Source organism: Chenopodium album, chromosome 19 (assembly GCF_948465745.1).
Source record: "Chenopodium album chromosome 19, dcCheAlbu1.1, whole genome shotgun sequence".
Classification (NCBI taxonomy): domain Eukaryota; kingdom Viridiplantae; phylum Streptophyta; class Magnoliopsida; order Caryophyllales; family Amaranthaceae; genus Chenopodium; species Chenopodium album.
Window position 1 is genome coordinate 1736768 of NC_137852.1, and position 21743 is coordinate 1758510.

At 42.1% G+C, this 21743-nt stretch overlaps 2 protein-coding genes across 3 annotated transcripts; one reads left to right on the forward strand and one right to left on the reverse strand.

Moving 5' to 3' along the window:
- The first annotated feature begins 1067 nt into the window (after positions 1–1067).
- LOC145595666 (copper transport protein ATX1-like) lies at positions 1068–1968 on the forward strand. Of its 2 annotated transcripts, none has more exons than XM_081652086.1 (3): positions 1068–1271; positions 1467–1542; positions 1656–1968. In XM_081652086.1, the coding sequence occupies exons 1-3, from the start codon at positions 1233–1235 to the stop codon at positions 1814–1816; spliced, it is 276 nt and encodes a 91-aa protein (XP_081508212.1). In that variant the 5' UTR covers positions 1068–1232; the 3' UTR covers positions 1817–1968. The 2 variants fall into 2 exon arrangements, with proteins under 2 accessions (XP_081508212.1, XP_081508213.1); XM_081652087.1 differs by having other exon boundaries at positions 1267–1384.
- Positions 1969–16760: 14792 nt separating this feature from the next.
- Positions 16761–17730, reverse strand: LOC145594737 (protein EARLY RESPONSIVE TO DEHYDRATION 15-like). Its single transcript, XM_081651072.1, has 2 exons — positions 17390–17730; positions 16761–17194 (listed from the first exon to the last, which is right to left on the reverse strand). The coding sequence occupies exons 1-2, from the start codon at positions 17637–17639 to the stop codon at positions 17007–17009; spliced, it is 438 nt and encodes a 145-aa protein (XP_081507198.1). The 5' UTR covers positions 17640–17730; the 3' UTR covers positions 16761–17006.
- Between the last annotated feature and the right edge of the window lie 4013 nt (positions 17731–21743).

Consider the following 21743-nt stretch of genomic DNA (forward strand, 5'->3'; position numbering starts at 1 on the left):
ATTACAATTAATTAAGTTAAGAAAATAAACAATAAGCAATACGTACAATTTTGGATCGATGGGCCGAAAAAAAAAAAAACACCAAGTCTAGGGCTTCAAGGCGTCTTGCATGAGACATTGTGACCTCGTTATGTCTTTTCTTATACTTCCTCCGCTTTTTTAGTCGCATCGCTTTTCTAGTAGAAGGTTTTATTCATCATTTCTAATTATAAAATGTGTTAAACCATTAACAACACATATTCCAAAATTATAAGATGTGTTAAACCCTTAACAACATAATTCCAAAATTATAAAAGTAATTGGAAAATACAAGTTTATCTGGCAGATAACGAAATTTTGTTAATCTGGTGGTATTTGTGTAAATATATTGAAAAAGTGTGGTCATTTGTTCAGTACTTTTGGTGAGGTGTCCAATTACTGTTTGCAACTTTGTTATTATTGTTTGGTGAGAAAGTTACACATGTACCCCTCAACTAGTACATGAAAAGACACATGTATCCTTCCACTAGTATTTAAAAAGACGATTATACCCCCATTTGGGGAATCAACTGGCACAACTCAAAAGTAATAAGTCGAGTAGGATTTGAACAAAAAAAAAAACATAAATAAGCTCGTACAATATACTTATTGCTAGTTATTTGAAAATTTTGGTAAAATTAGTTTATTTTGAAGTGATTATATTGTTGAAATTGACTTATGGCCTGTTTTCATTGACTGAATTGAACTAAACTGAACTTAGCTGAACTGAACTGAACTGAACTTAGCTGAACTGAACTGAACTAAAATGAATATTTTATAAGAGAAGGAAATTAGAAGCTGAACTGAACTGAACTGAATTGAACTGAACTGAATTTCAACGTAAGTGAACAGGCCCTTATCGCGTGTATTACCTTTTACTCATGACCAATAATTGAATAAAATACTACGTAGATGAACGTCAAAACTCAAAACTTATGATGGCCGTTTTACTCTGTATACATAATCAAGCCATCATACTTATATACGGAGTATATACATGTCTAAGATGGCCTTACAATAAATGAGTATGATAGGTGAATATGATGCATATAATTGCTTGCTCATGATTGTTCAACTGTACTCCATAATAAAACGCGTATGTATGAAAGAACCATCCTAATTTAAAGTCCAAAAAGCAGGAATAAAATTGAATTTTTCACCTTTACCTAAAGTTGATTATACTACTATTATCATCACCAGAAAAGAAGAATCTAATGCCCCACCTCAGGCTTCATGGTCATGTTTATATACAGGTATTAGCCTTAACAAATGCAAAAACATTAGCAATTTTCAGTGTTCTCTAATTTTCTTAGCTCTTTCTTAGACCAAGAGTCTTGTATATTGCAATTCATCAACTATGACAAATGTAAGTATGAATCTTATTTTCCTTGTTCAGTTATTGTATGATCTTTAATTACTTAACACCATTATTTCGGCGTCATTTTCAGATGGTTGAGTTGAAGGTGGGATTGCATTGTGATGAATGCATCAAAAAAATTTTAAAGGCCATCAAGAAGATTGAAGGTAAAGGATGATATAACACTGGAAAAATTCAATATTACATCCTGTTTTCAGGAAATTCTGTTTCACTACTTCATTATTATATTGTTGATTTTCTCCCCTTTTTCTTGGTTTAGATATTGAAACTTACAACATCGATACAAGGCTTAACAAAGTCACAGTGACGGGTAATGTCACAGAGGAGGAGGTGATACGAGTGATCCATAAAATTGGGAAGACAGCTAGCAGTTGGGATGATCGCGAAGAATCAACCAATGTGTCAGCAGGATATATGTGATGTTATTTCTGCATTTTGTTAAGAATTCTGAATCTTTCTAGCTAATTCTCACAGCATATGGGTGAACTATGCAGTAGTATATACATGTAACATGTAGTGTAATTCAATTCAGATCTTGTTGATTTTACAATTTTGATCCCAATTTATCTTCCCGGTGTTGTCTGCTTGCTGATGGCCTCATATATTTCTAACAGAAAGGTCTATAATTTAGAGGATTCCAAACTTTTGTTCTTTACTTCATGTTGACTACAAGAATAAGGCTTTGATAGGCAGTCAATTGTTGGCTAATTTTAATTTTAATTTTAATTGTTGGTTAAGATAAATTATCACAAGCAAACTACATATGCATAATTACAAATATTAAACCTTGTTCCTTTAATTTACTGCAACCACAAATAAACACTAAGGTGCATCGTCTATGTCAAAAGAAAAAAAAATAATAAAAATTATGTCTTCACTAATAGAGAGAATAACCAAGCATAATCAGTCCAAGTAGATTATGCATTTACCATCAGGAATGGAAGCTGCTCCTTTTTTGGTTGTGCTGCCTACTCCTGTATTCTGAGTAGCAGTGCCATTCTCTTCCCAGGAGCCGAATCCAATGGTTGAGAAGATTTACGTTTGTTGTTGCTGCCTCGTGCACTAGAGTTATTAACTCGAGTAATCCCCCCACCTCCAAATGATATAGCATACTGTCCAGTAGCTCTAGATTTTGTAAATAGTGTGCATAGATCATTATAGAGTGGACATTTATACTTTCGGTAAGGTGCAGCTTCAGGATGCACCTGCATGAGACCAATACATATTCAGTTCACTTAAACCTGTCATATCAGTTGATTAAGCCGGGAATTGTTTTCATACTATTTTCGATTGGAAAAATTGTATTCAAGACCCTAAAAATATAATCGAGCTTTAACAAATTGGGTTTTCTAGTTGAATACAAGCCTAAAACTGTCATGTAAGTCCACCAGTAAATAAAATTGACAAGTTTCAAGCAGAGTATTTATATGTTGACAGCAAACAGCAGATTATATGTTATGATGCATACCTTGAGGTAATCCTTCCACATTTCATCATCTACATCTACCATTTTTCGCCGATAGTCCCAGCCAAAGCCAGGGTGAGTATATAATGGTTTCACAATACGATAACGTTTCTTCAACACAGCCAAATGTTTCTTGAGCTCCTTCTTGTCATAATCTAAACCAGTTTCTTTTCTGAACTCTTCAGACACATGATCCCAAACTTGCTCAGAGAATCCAGTAGCACAGACTTCAAAATACTGAAGTTTTATTTCTTCGAGTAGCAACTCCACAAACACTTTCTCTAGACGCGGTGGCCAGTTTGGCTGAGACCAGACATCCTCTGAGTTGTGTTGATGAGGTTGATCATTCACCTATGTAAACGCAGCTAATATTAAGCAGAGATAGGTACAGAAGAACAGGATAATAAGTATACATTGCGCGATTTCAGTTAATACTCCACACAATTGTTCAATAAAATTTGTTGATAATCCACACAATTGTTATTCTTAAATAGTTCAACACTTCAACATGTGTCTATGATTCTATGAAATCAAGACTGAACCAACATAACATCAAGATTTAGAAACTTCTCTTTTTCCTATTTTTTTTTATGCCGTAAAGGGAAAAAGATTGATGGGGCGCACATGGTTCTTAGGTATCACTCCCTTAAGACTTTAACCAAATGAACAAGCTCAAAACTACATTTACGGCACATAAAGATATAGACATATAGTACTTCGTAATACATTCTGTAGCACAATTGCAAACACCCTATATTGAAAAATTAATATGAAAGCTTTTCAAATCACAAATTAAATCAATTGTGCAAATTTCCTATACAAATTGCAAATTACACTGCATAATCTTAATTATTCTGACAATCAAATTCTATAAATTCAAAACTTGAACACATATTGAAATCATAAGAGTTCATACTAAAAATGTCGCAACAAAAAGAAAGAAAGAAAGAAAGGAAAATAGAGTATCAAACCATAATTGAAGAAGTGGGTTGACCATTAGACGATGATTTTCGGCTTCTTCCTCCTCCCTTTGGCATCGTAGAGGGAAAATAGCTCTGTAGAAATTTATTGTATGGAGGGAATTTCCTGTCAAAAAAAAAAAAAAAAAAAGGAATGAATCAAATCGAAAATTTACCCATTTCAAATGCCAACTTAATTGTTTTTTTCCCTCCTAATTTTCCCTCTTTGCATTTTTACCTACAGTACTAATTTTTGGTGTTCGGTTATATCCCTAATATTTTTTTTTTTTTTTTTTTTTTTTTTTTTTTTTTTTGCTGTACCATTTTACTACTGTAGTATTTGATTTTCAGTACACAGTCTCTAACAGTCATTGTCACTTACATTTGGTTAGAATGTGTTGAATCGGTTAGCTCTTTAAAATGATCATGACAAGTCCGTTATGGGTTAATTTTTGGGCTTATGTCATGTAGTGACTAGTGAGTTGTAAGCCGTTTCATAATTAGTTTGATTACTTCGATTACTCCGATAAAATATACAAAATATACTCCGGATTTGCAAAAATTCTTAAATGAACCTGGTTCACACTAATGTATTATGGACCACTAACATTAGAGAAACTATGGTTGTTTTATTAATAAAAAAAAAAGGTCACTATAATAAAATGAAGGTCACTATGTTGAAAATAAAAGTCATTTTGGTAATAAGGCTATAAGAAGTTAATTTTTTTAATGAAATATTTTATAAGGTCAATATAAATAATAAAGGTCACTATGTTAAAATTAGGGTCATAACGTCGTACTTCAAGTTCAAAATAGTATTAAACGTTATACAACTTTTAATAAAGATTATTATGTCAAAAATAAGGTTACTATATTAAAAATAAGGGTCACTATGTTCAATGTAATGTCAGTTGTGTGTGTATAGACCTCGGGTCCACAATAATATTATTGTGGACCAGGTCCACGCAAGTATTTCTGCCGTATTTGTAACATTTTGTTTTCATTTCATTAGATAAAATAAAACAAGCACAAGAAGTCTAAGATGGTTAATTAGTGAGCCTACTGAAACAATGAAGAGACTCAAGACCACATGATGGGTTCGGGCTCGGGTTTTGTAGGAACCCGAGCTCAAAGCAGCCTAGTCCACAGTACTTCACATCCTACCAGGGGCCAAGTGGCCAACGGGCTTGATTTCTTTTTTTTTTTTTTTTTTTTTGACACAAGGCTTGATTTCTTGAATTAAACATCTTTACTCGCAAATTACTCCGTATCATAATTATTTGGGTCCAATTTAGTCCAATTGGGCCTAGTCATTAAATGATCCAATTAAAAACCCAAGGTCAAGGTTCAACTCTCCAATTATGCTAAAGGCAAGATCAGTCCACAAGGCAAGTCAATTGGGCCAAAGCCCACTTCTCCCATATATGCCAAGGTATAAAAGCCATCAATATTACATTTTTACAGATTCATACACACAAAGCCTCAAGCAATTAATTCTCTGGCATAGCTTTCTCTCTACACATTGTACTGACTTTAGCATCGGAGGGGCCTTCCTCGGTAACACCCCCGAGGCTAGTTTACGTGTGTTTGCTGTGCAGGAAATCCTCGGCCCAACATCACTTGGACCGAGCCCAGTCTTCACCACTTCATTGGACCTTCGGCAAGGTCCCATTGTTTTCACCCGAAACAATTTGGTGCCGTCTGTGGGGAAGACTTTCAAAAAATCTTTAAGCCAATTTCAATCGTTCTACCTCAATCTTAGTTTTTGATGGCTAAGAATTGCAAGAAACAAAAACGACGGTGCTTCTCCTCCGAGAAAGCGCCGAAAGTCACTAGGAGGGGGTCCCTTGGAACGCCCCACTTCTAGCCTGTCTCCTCCTCGGGATAGGAGCCCCTCCGCGGGACCCGACTCTCATGAGGAGCCTAGGGAGAGATCCGAATCTCCTATCATCCAGTCCAATCATCCACCGAGCCCGCCTCGGTCAAATGAGGACGACCGGTCCAGTCAAAGGACCCAATCTCATGCCCGGAGCCAATCCCGGAGCATTCGCACCTACTCTCGCTCTCAGCCGAGGACACCCTTGACAGGGCCCAACTCGGAGGAGGTAGTGAGAGCCCTAGCGGTCCTCATGGAAGCCATGAAGGCCCAGAACATACCACCTCCACGCGACCGAACCCCTCCGCAAACCAGAAACCAGCGGAGGAGCCTCGGCCAGGAGGGGGGAAACTCTCCTCTTTCAAGGAGCTTGGCGAATGGGAGGAGGATACCTGGAGAACCGAGAGGGAGAGAAACAGGAACTCTCACTTCTTCAGGGAGTCTTCCACTCAGCTCACTACGAGCAGAACCCGTAAAAGCAGCAGTTCTGCCTCTCGGCCAGAAACTGCTCGCCGAAGCGTTCACGACCGTCTCGGCGATAGGGAACGGAGCGTGCACAGCCGCCTTTCCTACCCTGCGGCCGAGGCCCAGACCTCCCAGCCAGGGACGAAAACCACTTCTACCTCTCTGAGAGGGCGGAACGCGGTCCCTTCGGCTGGGAATAAGGGCAAGGCCGTAATGCTGCCCTCCAGTTCTCCATTCGAGCAATGGATACTGGAATCTCATGTGCCGACGGTTAAAATCCCGTCGCACATTACTTATGATGGAACTTCGGATCCGAAGGACCACATTGCCTCATATGAGGCTCACATGCATCTCTGCCCCAGGTCCGAGGCGACTTGGTGCAAGTATTTCCCAACCACTCTCAAGGGGGTCGCGCAAGCGTGGATCTCCAAGGGAGTTAAAGAAGGCTCAATTACTGGGTGGGACGATCTGTTCTCCAAGTTCAAGAGCAAGTTTTCCACGGCAAATCGCCGAGAGAAGACTACTGCAGAGCTCATGGGACTGCAGCAAGGTGAGGCCGAGAGCCTCCGAGACTATCTGACTCGCTTCAGCAACGAGTCATCCAGCATTTCTCAGCTGGACCAAGGGCTGGCAGTTTTCGCCCTTCAGCACGGCCTCAGAACTAGGCCGTTCTCTGACTTCATGGTCATGAATTCACCCAGGACCTTGGAGGAGGCATTGAATGCTTCGGATAAATTCATCCGAGCTGAAGAGTGGAACAAAGCAAAAACCCAACCTCAATCTGGGGGAGGGAAACAAAAACAAGCACCCTCGTCTGAAGGCCAAGGCCAGAAGGCAAAGGGAAAGGCGAAAGCCTCGGAACAATCTTCGGCCAACGAGTCGAAGAAAGAAAAATCTGCTCCTTTCGCGGGCAGATATGAATCGTACACTCCGCTTTCTCTTCCGCGCGCTAAGATCTACAGTGTGACGAAGGAGGAGCAGAGTTACAGAAAGCCGAGACCGCTCCCCGAGTGGTATCAGCGAAAAAATAAGAATCAGTGGTGTGAGTTCCATGAATCACCGGGACACAACACTGAGTAGTGTATCCAGCTGAAGGACCAAATCGAGGACATGGTCCGGAAGGATACTTGAAAAAATATATCGCGGATCACCGCGAGAAGAAAGAGGCTGAGAAGTCCGAAAAAGACTCTCGGCAAGAAATCGACTTCCCCCGAAAGAACAGCAAAACTGCGGAAGGAAAATTCCCTCCAATCCATGTTATCTCGGGAGGAACATGCTCTCGGAGGGAGCACAAGCGTCACCTCAGGGCTCTGACCCACCAGGTGAATCATGCTGATGTCCAGCCACCCCAGTCACCGGTGCCGAACATGACGTTCACAGCCGCTGACTGCCGGGGGGTGACGTACCCTCACGACGACCCGTTGGTGATCATCGCCACGGTGGCCAACCACGACGTCAGCAAAGTTCTAGTTGACGGTGGTAGCGGAGCAAACATTTTGTTCCGAAAGGCCTATGATCAAATCAGGCTGAATCCCAAGCACCTTACGCCGGTATCCTACCCAGTATCCTGACGGGAAAGTTCTACTTCCTGTCACCATCGGCTGCGACGAAGCAGCTAGGAATGTCATGACCGAATTTTTGGTCATCGACGCTCCTTCAGTGTACAACGTGATTTTGGGGAGACCCATAATTCACGAGATCCAAGGGGTTGTCTCAACTTATCATCAGCTGATGGTCTACGTTTCAGACGCCGGCTTCCCCGAAAGGATCCTGGGCAGCCAAAAGGAAGTCCGAAAGTGCAACTACCTCAAGCCATCCACTGGTCGCCCAGACGACGACGATGAGGATGAGGAGGAGAAAGAAAAAGAAAGAGAGCCGAGCACAAAGAAGCCAAAAGGTCTAAGTGCTTCGGCCCAAGGTTCTGTACCCAAAGAAAAAGGGTCAGAAAAAGAAAAGGCTAGTTCTTCATCTGAGCCGAAAGACTTAGAGAGCCAGCCAAAGAAGAAAAAGTATGGGACGCCTGCTGATATAGACAGCAGGCCAGATTGTGAAGAGTCCAGTCCATCAACAATGGACCTGGACCAGCAGACTGAAACGGTCGAGTTGACCGAAGGAGATGCTGAGAAATGTGTAACAATTGGGATGGACCTCGATCCGAGCACCCGTTGCGAACTTATTCAACTCCTTCGGGACAACAGAGATGTGTTTGCTTTCTCGGCAGCCGATATGCCTGGGATAAGTCCAGACCTCATCTCCCATAAGCTTAACGTCGACCCAACGTGTCGGCCGGTCAAGCAAAAGAAGCGGAATTACTCCGCAAATAAAAACCGAGACATCGCAGCCGAGGTCAAAAAATTGCTGGACGCAGGCTTCATCGAGCCTTGTCAATATCCAGAATGGCTGGCAAATGTGGTGATGGTTCAGAAGGCCAATGGTACCTGGAGAATGTGCGTTGACTTCACGGACCTAAATAAGGCTTGTCCGAAGGATTTCTATCCCTTGCCGAGAATCGATCAGCTAGTCGACTCGACGAGTGGCCACGCCTTGCTTAGTTTCATGGACGCATTCTCGGGGTATCATCAGATCTTCATGCACCCCGACGACCGAGCAAAGACGGCATTCGTCACGAACGCCGGGGTGTACAATTACAAAATGATGCCCTTCGGATTGAAAAATGCGGGGGAGACTTATCAAAGGCTGGTGGATCAGGTTTTCGCCAATCAAAAAGGCCGAAACATGGAAGTTTATGTTGACGATTCAATCGTCAAAAGCAAAAAATCTGAAGACCATGTTATGGACCTGGCTGAAACCTTCGCCACCTTAAGAAAGCATCAAATGAAGCTGAATCCGAAGAAGTGTGTCTTCGGCGTGAAGTCAGGGAAATTCCTTGGATTCATGGTCAGCAAGAGGGGGATTGACGCCAATCCCTCCAAAGTCAAAGCAGCTCTTAATCTTCCTGAGCCGAAAACAAAGAGGGACGTTCAGCGGCTCACCGGAAGAATGGCAGCCCTCTCGAGGTTCATCTCCAGAGCTGCGGACAAGGGACTACCTTTCTTCAAAGCCTTGAAACTCCCAAAAACAAAAGAGCTCGTTTGGGAAGAGGAGCAAAAAGAGGCCTTCAAGCAGCTTCGGGAGCATCTGGCTCAACTCCCAACTCTGGCTAGCCCAGTGGAGGGGGAAACTTTGTATCTGTACGTAGCTATTAGCCCAGCTACCATCAGTGCAGTGCTGCCGAGGGAAGAAAATAAAATTCAGCAACCGATCTACTTCGTCAGTCACACTCTGACGGATGCCGAGACTCGTTACCCTCTACTTGAAAAAGTTGCCTTTGCAGTAGTGGTAGCTGCTCGGAAGTTGAGGCCCTACTTTGATTGCCATCAGATAGTGGTCTTAACTGATCAGCCGCTGGAAAAAGTTCTCGGCAAAGTTGAAAAATCCGGTAGGCTGGCCAAGTGGGCTTTCGAGCTCACTGAATTCAGCATCAGCTACCAGCCGAGAACAGCCATCAAGGCTCAAGCTCTAGCGGACTTCTTGGCCGAATGCTCGTACCAAGAGACGTTAGACGATGAAAACAAAATCTGGACCGTGTTTACGGATGGATCCTCCACCGTAAATGGTTCGGGGGCATGGGTAGTGATAACCTCTCCCGAAGGCAAATCCTTCGAGTATGCACTCAAATTTTCTTTCAAGGCTTCGAATAACGAAGCTGAATATGAGGCAGCAAACGCAGGCCTAGAATTGTGCATCTCTCTGGAAGCCGAAGCATGTCTGTCTGAAAACAGACTCTCAGCTAGTTGCATATCAGATCGGTGGCAGCTACGAGGCCAAAGAGCCTTCCATGATAACTTATCTTGCCAAGATCAAATCAGTAATTGCAAAGCTGAGGACCTTTGAAGTGCAGCTGATCCCAAGGGGTCAGAATGCTCAAGCCGACGCACTCTCCAAACTTGCCAGTTCAACTCTCACCGAGCTGAACAGATCTGTATATGTGGAAGTGCGCCGAGAAAGAAATGTCGACGAAGCACCTGAAGTGTGCTGCGCCGACCCAGAGCCCAGCTGGATGGACCCCATCCTAGCTTTCAAGCTTCGGGAAGAAATTCCCGAAAACAGAATTTTGGCCTCCAAGCTGAAGAGAACTAGCTCAAGGTTCATCGTCTTCAGAGGAGAGCTTCTGAAAAAGTCCTTCTCAGCCCCATTGCTGAAATTTGGGGACCAACAGATGCAAATTACATCCTTCGGGAAATTCACCTCGGCATTTGTGGAAACCACATTGGGGGAAGGACCCTAGCCCACAAGGCATTGAGGGCCGGATATTACTGGCCCACCATGATCTCGGACGCTAAGGAGCTGGTCCGAAAATGCGAAAAATGCCAAAAATTCGCACCAGTCATCCATCAGCCGGCTAGAGACCTTCAGCCGATCCTAAATCCGCTTCCATTTGCCCAATGGGGGCTGGATATTTTGGGACCCTTTCCAGATGCACCTTACCAAAAAAGATGGTTAATAGTCGGCATAGACTATTTCAGCAAATGGATTGAGGCTGAAGCAGCTTCGAACATCACAGAGCAAACTGTCAGGAAATTTATCTGGCAGAACATTATCACTCGCTTCGGTATTCCGAAGGTCTTTGTCTTCGATCATGGGAGGCAATTTGATAATTTACCGCTGAGGCGGTACACAGACCAGTTCGACATCAAATTGGCATATTCAGCAGTTTGTCATCCACAAAGTAATGGCCAAGCCGAAGCTGTAAATAAACAAATCCTCAATGCTTTGAAGAAAAGGGTTGAAGATCAAAAGTCTAAGTGGATAGAGGAGCTCCCAGGAACCCTCTGGTTGCTTCGGACAACTGAAAAAGAGGCAACGGGCTATTCACCTTTTGAGCTGGTGTATGGTGCCGAAGCCGTTCTTCCAGTGGAAATCGGCTTTGAAAGTTTAAGAGTGCACCACTTCTCGGCTGAGAACGAGCAACTTATGAAGGAATCCCTTGATTTCCTTGACGAAGTGAGAGACTCAGCCCGAGACAGAATGGCTGCTTACAAGCAGAGAATCAGCAAATTTTACAACCGAAGGGTCCATGCAAGGCCTCTCAAAATTGGAGACCTTATCCTTCGGAATGCTGCTGCAGTTCAGAAAGGCCGAATCCATGGGAAACTCTCAGCTGCATGGGAGGGACCTTATGAAATTTATGATGAGCTTCAGCCAGGGACATACAGACTTCGTCAGTTAGATGGAACTGAGCTGAAAAATCACTGGAATGCTGATGTACTTAAGAAATATCATGTGTAAACCCTTCGGGGCAGAGCAATCTTTGTAAGTACATTTTGAATTATTAATGAAAGGCTTCAGAGCCACCATTTCTATTATTTTTGCAACTTTTTATTCTTTCAAGTTTTCTTCATTCTATCTACTCTTTAAGGGTTTTTATTCAGCCTCGTCTGAAACCTTCGCCTTCGGGTAACTGGGTTTCAGATTGCTGACAAACTCGTCTTTTTAAAGAACTCTGGTCTTTCAGCTGAAGTTAAATTTCAGTAAGACTTGTTCTCCAAAGACATGAGTCCATGGACAAGTCTGGGATATTGCCTTAACTGAGCCTTGTATCCCAGAAAGCCATTATCTGAAACATTGCCTTCAGTTCGCCTTGTATTTCAGATATCCATTTTTAAAGATAGACAGAAACCCAACTCAGTAATCCAAAGACCTGAGTCTTCAGATTACTAAGGGGGACAAGAAGCACTATCAGTGCAAGTTTATCTTCAGCAGAATTCTTCGAGCTGAAAGCTTTGTACTTAGCAAATTTTTGCGAAATTTCTCAAGTTCAGAAACAGTAAAGCATTCAAAATAAGACAAAGCAATTGAAGAAAAATGCATCAGATAAAGCTCAAATGCTCAGAAAACGAGCTACAAAGTTCAGACTGTTCAAAGGACATAATGAAATATCGGCAGTCGCCCACAGGCGGAAAAATACAGCTGCCGAAGTACATGCAAAAACAGATAAAGCAGTTTGTACATCAAGGCAAGCTGAAGCAAAAAACAAGGCAAAAAATTTCAGAAGCGGCAAGTCTAAAGTTGAGCGCATGATGAACCGCAAGATTCTGCAGACGACTGCCCGAGTTCCTATGCTTCAGCCCGAGGATCAGACTGATCAGCAGCGCTGGGTCCCATAGTGGCCTCAGCTCCAGCAGATGAAGCAGGCTGTGCACCCTGCTGAGCCTCCCTTTCCCGCTGTTCGGCTTCAAGTTCCCTCCTCTCTTCTTCTTCTTCGGCTTCTTCAGCCGCAAGGATCTCAGCTTCAACAGGAGTGGGGAACTTCATATGGGGATCCTCTGGATCCTGGACCCATTCAGCACACTGGGACCAGTCCAGCTTCGGCTCAACATGAAGACAGAGTCTTCGGCACACTCTGAACCCATTCTTGAAACCCATATCATACTCCTCTTGAGTATAGATACGGACCTTGAGCAGGGCTTCAGCGTCTGCCAGCTTCTTCTGTACCTCCTCCAAGTCCTTCTTGGATTGGTTCAGCTCTTCAGCGAGCTTGGAGGAGGCATCCTTCTGCTCGTTCAGCTCTTGCTGAACCTTTGAAGCTTCAGTCTTCACTTGGGTCAGCTCATCATCTTTGACCCTTAGCTGATCCTCATCCTCTTGAAGCTTGGCTTTCTCAGCTTCAGCATCAGTAGCAGCCTCTGAGAGTTGGACATTTTGAGCTTGGAGCTTTTCTTCAGCAGCCATTCTACTGGCTTCCAAAGCTTCTAATTTTTGTTGCACCTCAGCCTGTGCAGCAGCTCCTCGAATTCGGCTCTCAATGGCAGCCTTGAACTTGGAGATGTCCACTCCCAGATGATCCCGAAGGAAGTTTTCCCCTTCTATCAATGGGGGAAAAACCTCCTTCTCCATTGCAGCGCAGAAGGTTTGGAGGGCTTCAGCAGCCTTTTTCTCGTATTCTTCCCCCTCCTTCTGCTTCTCCTCAGCTGCTGCTTGCTTCAGCTGAGCAAGCTTCAGCTCCTCGACTGCCACCTTTCTTGCATGTTCGGCGGCGTCGACCCTGTCTTGCAGGGAGTCTATCAGCTCTACAGTGAGAGTCTGATTGTGCACAAACTGGAAACAGAGGCACAACTCAGTTAAAAAAAAATGAACTGAAGAGCTGAATTGAAAAATAAAAACAAGGATAAGGATTTACCTGCATCATCAGCAGTTGATTCGACCTTGCAGGGTCTGGAACTGATCTGCTGGATTCGCCCATCCCAGCAGTGGCCTTCAGCGACTAGATCCTCGCCCTATCTACTTCGGTTAAGCCAGCGAAATTGCCGAAGTAGGCTGCAGCACTTTCTCGGTTCTGGCCCCAAATGAGGTCCCATATATGATCTGGAATTGGAATTCGGGGGGCCGAGAAACCCATCTCTCCAGAATGCAGCGTCTGGAATGGAGGGAAGGAAGACTCAGGAGCTTCTTGAACCTTAGAGGGCTCAGCATCTTCTTCTTCAGGAGCCTTCTCTTCCTTCTCAGCAGAGTCAATGATTATGACCTCTACTTCTTCTTCAGGCTGAGGACGAAAGCCTCAACCTCCCTGGCGATATCAGCTGAGAAACCCTCAGCAACGGGCTTCTCAGCACTCTCAGCATTGTGCCCTTCGGCACTTTCTTGAACCTCTTCTGCTGGAACCCCTCCCTTGGGATCGGGAGTTTTCTGATCCACCTCCATCTCAGGAGGTGGTGGAGGGGTCTTCGGCGGGGACTGGGGTAGTGGCTGAGGAACCCTCGGCGATCCACCACCTTCCTCAGGTTCCCTTATGCTTATGCCGACAGACATCGGCCTTGTCTAGAAGTCGTGAGGGCCGATGATGGCCATCCGTCTTCTCCTTTTTCGAAGGGGCTGTTCGTCCATTTCTGAGTATTCGGATTCCTCCTGGACTTGATCTTCGGGACGAACAGGAGCTTTCCCTTCTCTTCGTCTTTTGGTCTCTTCAGACTGCAAAAGACAGGGGGGCAGGAAGAACGTGAGCAAAAAATAAAAATAAAACAAGAAATTCTGAAGCCTGAAAAGCTAAGTATAACTCACCGAGGTCTTCAGCAAAGCCTCGTCTTCTTCTTCAGCTGCCCTTGCCGCTGCTTCTTCTTCAGCAGTCCTGGAGGACCCTTCTCCTCCTTCCAAAGCTTCAGCAGCTCGTGCAACCTCTTCGGCAGTACGAGCAGCTTCGAGTTCCTCGTCCAGCAACTGGCTCCAAGGATCTCTCTTCTTCCACCAGGGTTTCTGCCGCTGATAGAGGGCAGAAGCTTCTATCTGAAAGTGAGTTGAGTCCAAGTGAACAGCGCGATCTTTGGACTCAGTAATGGAAGGGGCTCGGTTCAGGATTGTCCTCCTTTGGTCAACGCCGAGACGTTCGTAGTCAACCTTGGCAGTGATCTCGTTCAGCACTGAACATAGAAAATAAGCGCAAGTCAGTTCAGCAACATCAAAACGCTGAATAAATTATAAATGCGAAAGCAAAAAGATAAAAATAAAAGGCTTCGGCCCCAGCCGAAATAGCTTACCATCTCTAAACTTTCGGCTGAGGCCGACAGCAGCAAGCATATGCTCCTGAAAGATGTAATGGTTATCAGGGAGCCAAGTTGCCGGAATGGTCTTCAGACGACCTCTCCCCCTTGGGTTATCAGCCTTCCCAAAAATGTTGGCCTGATCGAGATTACGATCTCCTTGGCCATCGTTTTCTAAAGGGCCCAAGCTGAGCATTTCTGGGTCAGGGAGGGAGAGGTATCGGGGAGCGCTGAAGACGAAAGGATGGTCTGGATCTGTGGGCGCCCTAACCCAGATCCACTGGCCTCTCCACTCCTTATCCGAAGAATCATTCGGCCACATTGTCAGATAACCAGGCCGAGACTCAATCCGAAACCACCCAGGACCATGATCCCCATGTCCACTCTGGATATTCGGCACCAGCTTATGGATCTTCTTAAAGCAGTGCAAGTTGGGGATGTATTTCATGAACTTGTAGACCCATAAGTATGTCATCACCCTTTGGATGCTGACAGGAGTTAGCTGACACAGGGAGATCATGTAGTGAATCAGCAAATCTCGGACAAATAAGTCCAAAGGGAACCTCAGCCCATACTGAAGCTGTCTGGTGTACACCCCCACATACCCCGGGGGTGGACGATGGATTCTGTCCGATGCAACGGGCATTCTGCACCAATACCCATCAGCCTCCATGATGCCATAATGCAGCTCAGTCTGTTCAGCAAACCGATACACATCGGCATGCTTTACCCACCAAGGGTAGGGGCAGTTCTTTATCATGGCTGAGGCTACTTCAGCGTCCTCCCATTCCTGATATCCGGGGAGAACATCCCAAAGATCGGCGGGAACTTCTTCGTCCCGCCCAGAAACGCTCGGTTCCTCCGTTCCTTCAGGAGGCGCCGATGAAATTGGAGTCGCCCTAATTCCTTCAGCAGGGTCAGACCCCACTCTTTGTCCGTTCCAGGTCCCAGTCCTGTTCCTGGGATCGGGGAATTGCCTTGCCCTTCTTGGAGCACGGGCTCTACCTCTAACTCCTCTCACCGTTGTTGAGTTTCGAAGAAAAAGTCGAAAAAAGGGGAAAGAGTTCGAATTCGAAGAAAATCAAACAAAATCAAAGGAAATTACCTTATTTTGAAGCGGAATTTGCCGATCTATGAGTTCGGAATGACGAATTTCAGTTTCTAAGCTTAAATTCTCGGGGATTCAAGGAAGTTTTGATGCGGATTCAAGGGTTTTGCGCAAGTCGGAGTTCGTGTTTGTGAAGAAGTGAGGAGAGAGAGAGCGGTTCTCTTGCTTATATTTCCAGAAATGGGAATTCTGGGAGTCCGCGCCTTTAATTTCTCTTAAATACCCCACTAAGTAACCGTTAAACACATCTCCTCTTGATTAACCACCCATTATCCGTCCAACTTCCATAAATTATCCATCCAGCCGCCGTTATTTCATTAATTGCGGTTTAAATTCAAACTTTTTGGATTAATTAAATCATTTACTTCCCTCCTTTTTCTGGTTAGTTAAACCCGACCCGTCATACTTCCAAATCGGGTCTGGGGGGCAAGTTGTTTGGGTCCAATTTAGTTCAATTGGGCCTAGTCATTAAATGATCCAATTAAAAACCCAAGGTCAAGGTTCAATTCTCCAATTATGCTAAAGTCAAGATCAGTCCACAAGGCAAGTCAATTGGGCCAAAGCCCACTTCTCCCATATATGCCAAGGTATAAAAGCCATCAATATTACATTTTTACAGATTCATACACACAAAGCCTCAAGCAATTAATTCTCTGGCATAGCTTTCTCTCTACACATTGTACTGACTTTAGCATCGGAGGGGCCTTCCTCGGTAACACCCCCGAGGCTAGTTTACGTGTGTTTGCTGTGCAGGAAATCCTCGGCCCAACATCACTTGGACCGAGCCCAGTCTTCACCACTTCATTGGACCTTCGGCAAGGTCCCATTGTTTTCACCCGAAACAATAATTAAATCAAATGTTTGTGTTTTCACTTCCGATATTCTTAACGCATCAGTCACAGCATAACTATTTTACTTAACACATAACAATAACACATTTGATATCACAAATCAAAGTTTGAACTCTAACCTTTCGTTTACTTTTAATTTTGATCATCGAAAACAAGAGCGTTATTACAAAATACAAAGACGAAAGCCTAAACTTTCATCAGAATCTAGATCAAATCAAAACAACTTAACTCTAATCAACCAAATAAACAACTGCGAAATCAAAGTCAGATAAACTAAATCAACAGTTTCCTCTATACAAAAACCCAGAAAAATTAAAAAGAACAAATTAAAGCTCTTCAACATCAACTCAATCTAACGCGGCTGATGAATCGTCCTTGGATTCACTTTCACACTCTTCACAACCTTCGGCGCTTTCTCGCAATATTTCGGCGCTTCCACCGCTTTTCCATTCGATCCAATCCATTTCAACGCCGCCATTGATATCAGCTCCTTCTCTCTCTTCTTCTCCTCCTCCGCCGCCACCGCTACCTTCTCCTCCGCTGAAAAATCACAAATTAAAATATTAATTACACCAATCGACACTTGATTTTAATAATAACACCGACAGACTCACTAACACGTAATTTTGTCATAAATTTAAAACGATTGTTATTTAGTGCTTATAGTTAGCTCTTACGGCTGCATATATCAAAACCGAATTAAAAAATCAAATAAAAGAGAGAAAAAAACGTTACGTTTAGGAGGATGAAGTTCTTCGAAGGCGTCATCGAAATCAGGGAGATCAAAATCATCAACAACATCATCAAAGCAATCTTGAAGCCAGTAATCTCGGAAAAAGGGAGAAGAGTGAACGAGATCCCACCACTGATCGGAGAAATCCTCGACCGTCTGATACGATTTCATCGGGACGAAGATCGGAGCGTCAGGATTTAATCTGGATGATGCTAATGATCTTGGAGGTGATTGAGGATGAAGAACATCCATTGTTGAAGATATTTTTTGAGGTTGGTGATATTTTTTTTTGGATAGGATTTGAGAAATGAAAATTGGGTGTATAATGGATAATGTTAGGTGATGAAATAGTGAAGGGGGTATTTATAAGAGGGAGTGAGAGTGAAAAAAGGGTATTAGAGTTTGGTAAAATTACGGAAATGACACTTGGTTTTGGTTTTGGATATGGAGGAAGGAAATGGGAAAGTTGTGGGTCGGTGGATAAAACCAAAGACTAGTACGGATTTTTCTAGATGAGAAATCTTAAACGGAGTATGTATGACTCATCATAGTCAACAAGAATCTTGTTTAATTTTAACGGTAATTAAAAATGAAGATAAATATCGGGTGTGATTTGGATTAAAGTTCTACGGAGTAATATATAAAAACTGACCTGAATTTGATCATATGTTAACCGACAACCGATTTGATCCGACCTGAACCCGAACCTGCTCCCGACCTGAGAGTAACCTTCAACCGATTTAATCCGACCTTACAACAATCTGAACCCGAACTAGAACCCAACCCATCTAGAACCTGTACCCGAGTCATGGAAATAAAAATAGCCGAGATGTTTACCATGACCCCTAATACCCTCCAAGAGTCCAATTAGATCGGTGGAACCATCCAATATACCTTTAACGTTCATTTTACCCGTTCAAAACTTGAAGTGATTTCGTAAACTCAAGCTCACCACGGACGTTTATGACAACATATAATGATCATATGTGGTTTCAAACGGAATTAAATGACTCCCGAGATGTATTACTTAGGGTCTCAAGACTTATCGCCACCATGTCCCGAAACCTCAAAATTTCCTCAAAAAGCGTGGATTATAGCCTTCAATTTTGTAATATTTTAACCTTTTTTCGCCCGAAATAAAAAATTGCCAAGATGTTTACCATGGTCCTTAATACACTCCAGGAGTACAATTGGGTCGGTGGAACCATCCAATATGCCCTAAAACGGTCATTTTACCTGTGTCACATTTCATAAACTCAAGTCTACCACGGACGTTTATGACAACATATAATGATCATATATGGTTTCAAACGGCATTATATGACCCCGTGATGTATCCCTTAGGGTTTCAAAAAAATTTCGCCACCGTGACCCGAAACCTCAAAATTTTCTCAAAAATCGTGGATTATAGCCTCTAATTTTGTAATTTTTTGACCATTTTTCGTCCAGAAATAAAAATTGCCGAGATGTTAACCATGGTCCCTAATATCCTCCAGGAGTCAAATTGAGTCTGTGGAACCATCTAATAAGCCCTAAAACGGGTCATTTTACCCGTTCACAACTTGTAGTGATTTCGTAAACTCAAGCCTACCACGGACGTTTATGACAACATATAATGATCAATTGTGGTTTCAAACGGAATTAAATGACCTTGAGATGTATCCCTTAGTGTCTCAAGGATTTTTCGCCACTGGGCCCCGAAACCTCAAAATTTCCTCAAAAAGCGTGGATTATAGCCTTCGATTATGTAATTTTTTTGACCTTTTTCGCCCGAAACTAAAAATTGCCAAGATGTTTATAATGGTCCCTAAAATCCTTCGGGAGTACAATTGGTCGGTGGAACCATCCAATATGCCCTTAAACGTTCATTTTAACCGTTCACAACTTGCAGTGATTTCGTAAACTCAAGCCTACCACAAACGTTTATGACAACATATAATGATCATATATGGTTTCAAACGGCATTGTATGACCCTGAGATGTATCCCTTAGGTGTAACACCCCCGATTTACTAACTAATAATAAACAATAAATAAAGGAAAAACAAACAACCTTTAAATAAAATTTGCGGAAGCATACACCTAAATCGGAGGTATTACCGCCACACTCGACAATCTGTCAAGTGTTAAGGCTTACAAAATCCCAATAATTACAACCCAATAAACTAGGTGAGCTATTTATACAACTGTATAAACTCGTTATAGCATACTAATCGATCACTTGAGCTCCTTTAGCTACGATCACTTGATCAACCTGCTAAAACAATCTTGTCTGCTCACCATTAAGGACAAATTCCAAAATAGATCGTCGCAGGGCCACCATAAGAAAAAAGACATGGCCGCAAACACAAGTAGCACAACAAAATAACACACACGTCAGCAAAAGCTGAGTAATCACCACATATCAGAATACAAGGAATAATAGAATGATCAACATTACTAGCTTTATTATACAATGTAGTTCAAAACTACATTACACATATACACCTCAAGGGTTAAAACTGTGTACTCTGCAAATATCCTTTAGATCCAACCTCGAATATTAGTAATTCATTCCTTTACTCAATTAACTCATCTATCCCATAAGTGTGCCATGCTCATTGTTCTATACCTAGCCTTGGACATGGGTAATTCGAATAAAACCAACAAGTATAAAAACTTGAATACTCTCAATAACCAGAAAATAAACACCTTGAACCAGACCACATACGGGTCAATTCCCACTGTAGGGGACTATAGAAAAATAAATAATAATGATTGTACCTCATTCTTAACTTATGATCATTATCTCATTACCAACATGTCAAGGACTAAGGTCTATAACGCCGAGCCTCAAACCAATAATAAAATATAGTAATTCTCAACCTTTTGATCTCACACATCGATCAAATAATTATTCATAAACAATCTCAACAATGGCACATGCTCCCAAATAAATAACAAACAATTCGGTTCATAATATCTCAAATCTTAAAACACATACTAATAACCCAAATATAATCATATCTACCCAAAAAAATAATACTCTGCATTAATAACCCTAAAACCTCAAGAACAATACTCCCTATAGCAATAACATTAAAAACCCTAGAAAAATAACACAATCAATCAATATAACAATAATAACAAGACAATTAAATCAGATCATATCATAAAATTATATACGTCAATCAAATATATATACACTCAAGCATATGAATATCCAATTATACAATAATAATATAAAGCAATAATTATACAAACAATTCTAAAATAAATCTGTGTGATTACCGTTCGGTTCAAAAAAAAAATAAACGAAGGCTGCCGAACTTGTGAATTTTGGGTAGCGATCCAAGACATCAGTCACATCACGCATAGTGCACTCCAAATTAATAAGCAAAGATACAAAATTTGATCTCATATAGAGTGATAATTGTATATCCATAATTAAAGAGGTGGAAGTGTTTGGTGAATTGATTTTCACGCACCAACAAAATAAACAAAGTCAATAAGAAGTTAAGAACTCTTAAAAGCAAAGACACGGCTGCACTTTATTATATATCAAAAACTTATTAGGGTTAAATAGTTTATATACGCTTAAAAAAATAAAGAGTCATATTTAAATTAAAATAGGGTTTTAAAACTTTCCGAACCCTAAGATAAAAATATGAGAATAGGAAAGTTATTTAATAAATAAATATAAACTATATATAAAATCATAAAATATTCGGGTATTACATTAGGGTTTCAAGGCTTTCCCCACCGTGCCCCGAAACCTCAAAATTTCCTAAAAAAAATGGATTATAGCCTTCAATTTTGTAATTTTTTGACCTTTTTTCGCCAGGAAATAAAATTGTCGAGATGTTTACCATGGTCCTTAATACCCTCCAATAGTACAATTGGGTCGGTGGAACCATCCAATATGCCCTTAAACGGTCATTTTACCCGTTCACAACTTGAAGTGATTTCGTAAGCTCAAGCCTACCACAGACGTTTATGACAACATATAATGATCATATGTGGTTTCAAACGGATTACATGACCTCGAGATGTATCCTTTAGGGTCTCAAGGCTTTTCGCCACCGGGCCCCGATACCTCAAAATTTCTTAAAAATCGTGGATTATAGCCTTTAATTTTGTAATTTTTTACCTTTTTTTGTCCGGAAATAAAAATTGCCGAGATGTTAACCATGGTCCCTAATATCCTCCAGGAGTCAAATTGAGTCGGTGAAACCATCCAATATGCTCTTAAACGGTCATTTTACCCGTTCATAACTTGCGTTGATTTCGTAAACTCAAGCCTACCACGTACGTTTATCACAACATATAATGATCATATATGGTTTCAAACGACATTATATGACACCGAGATATAGGG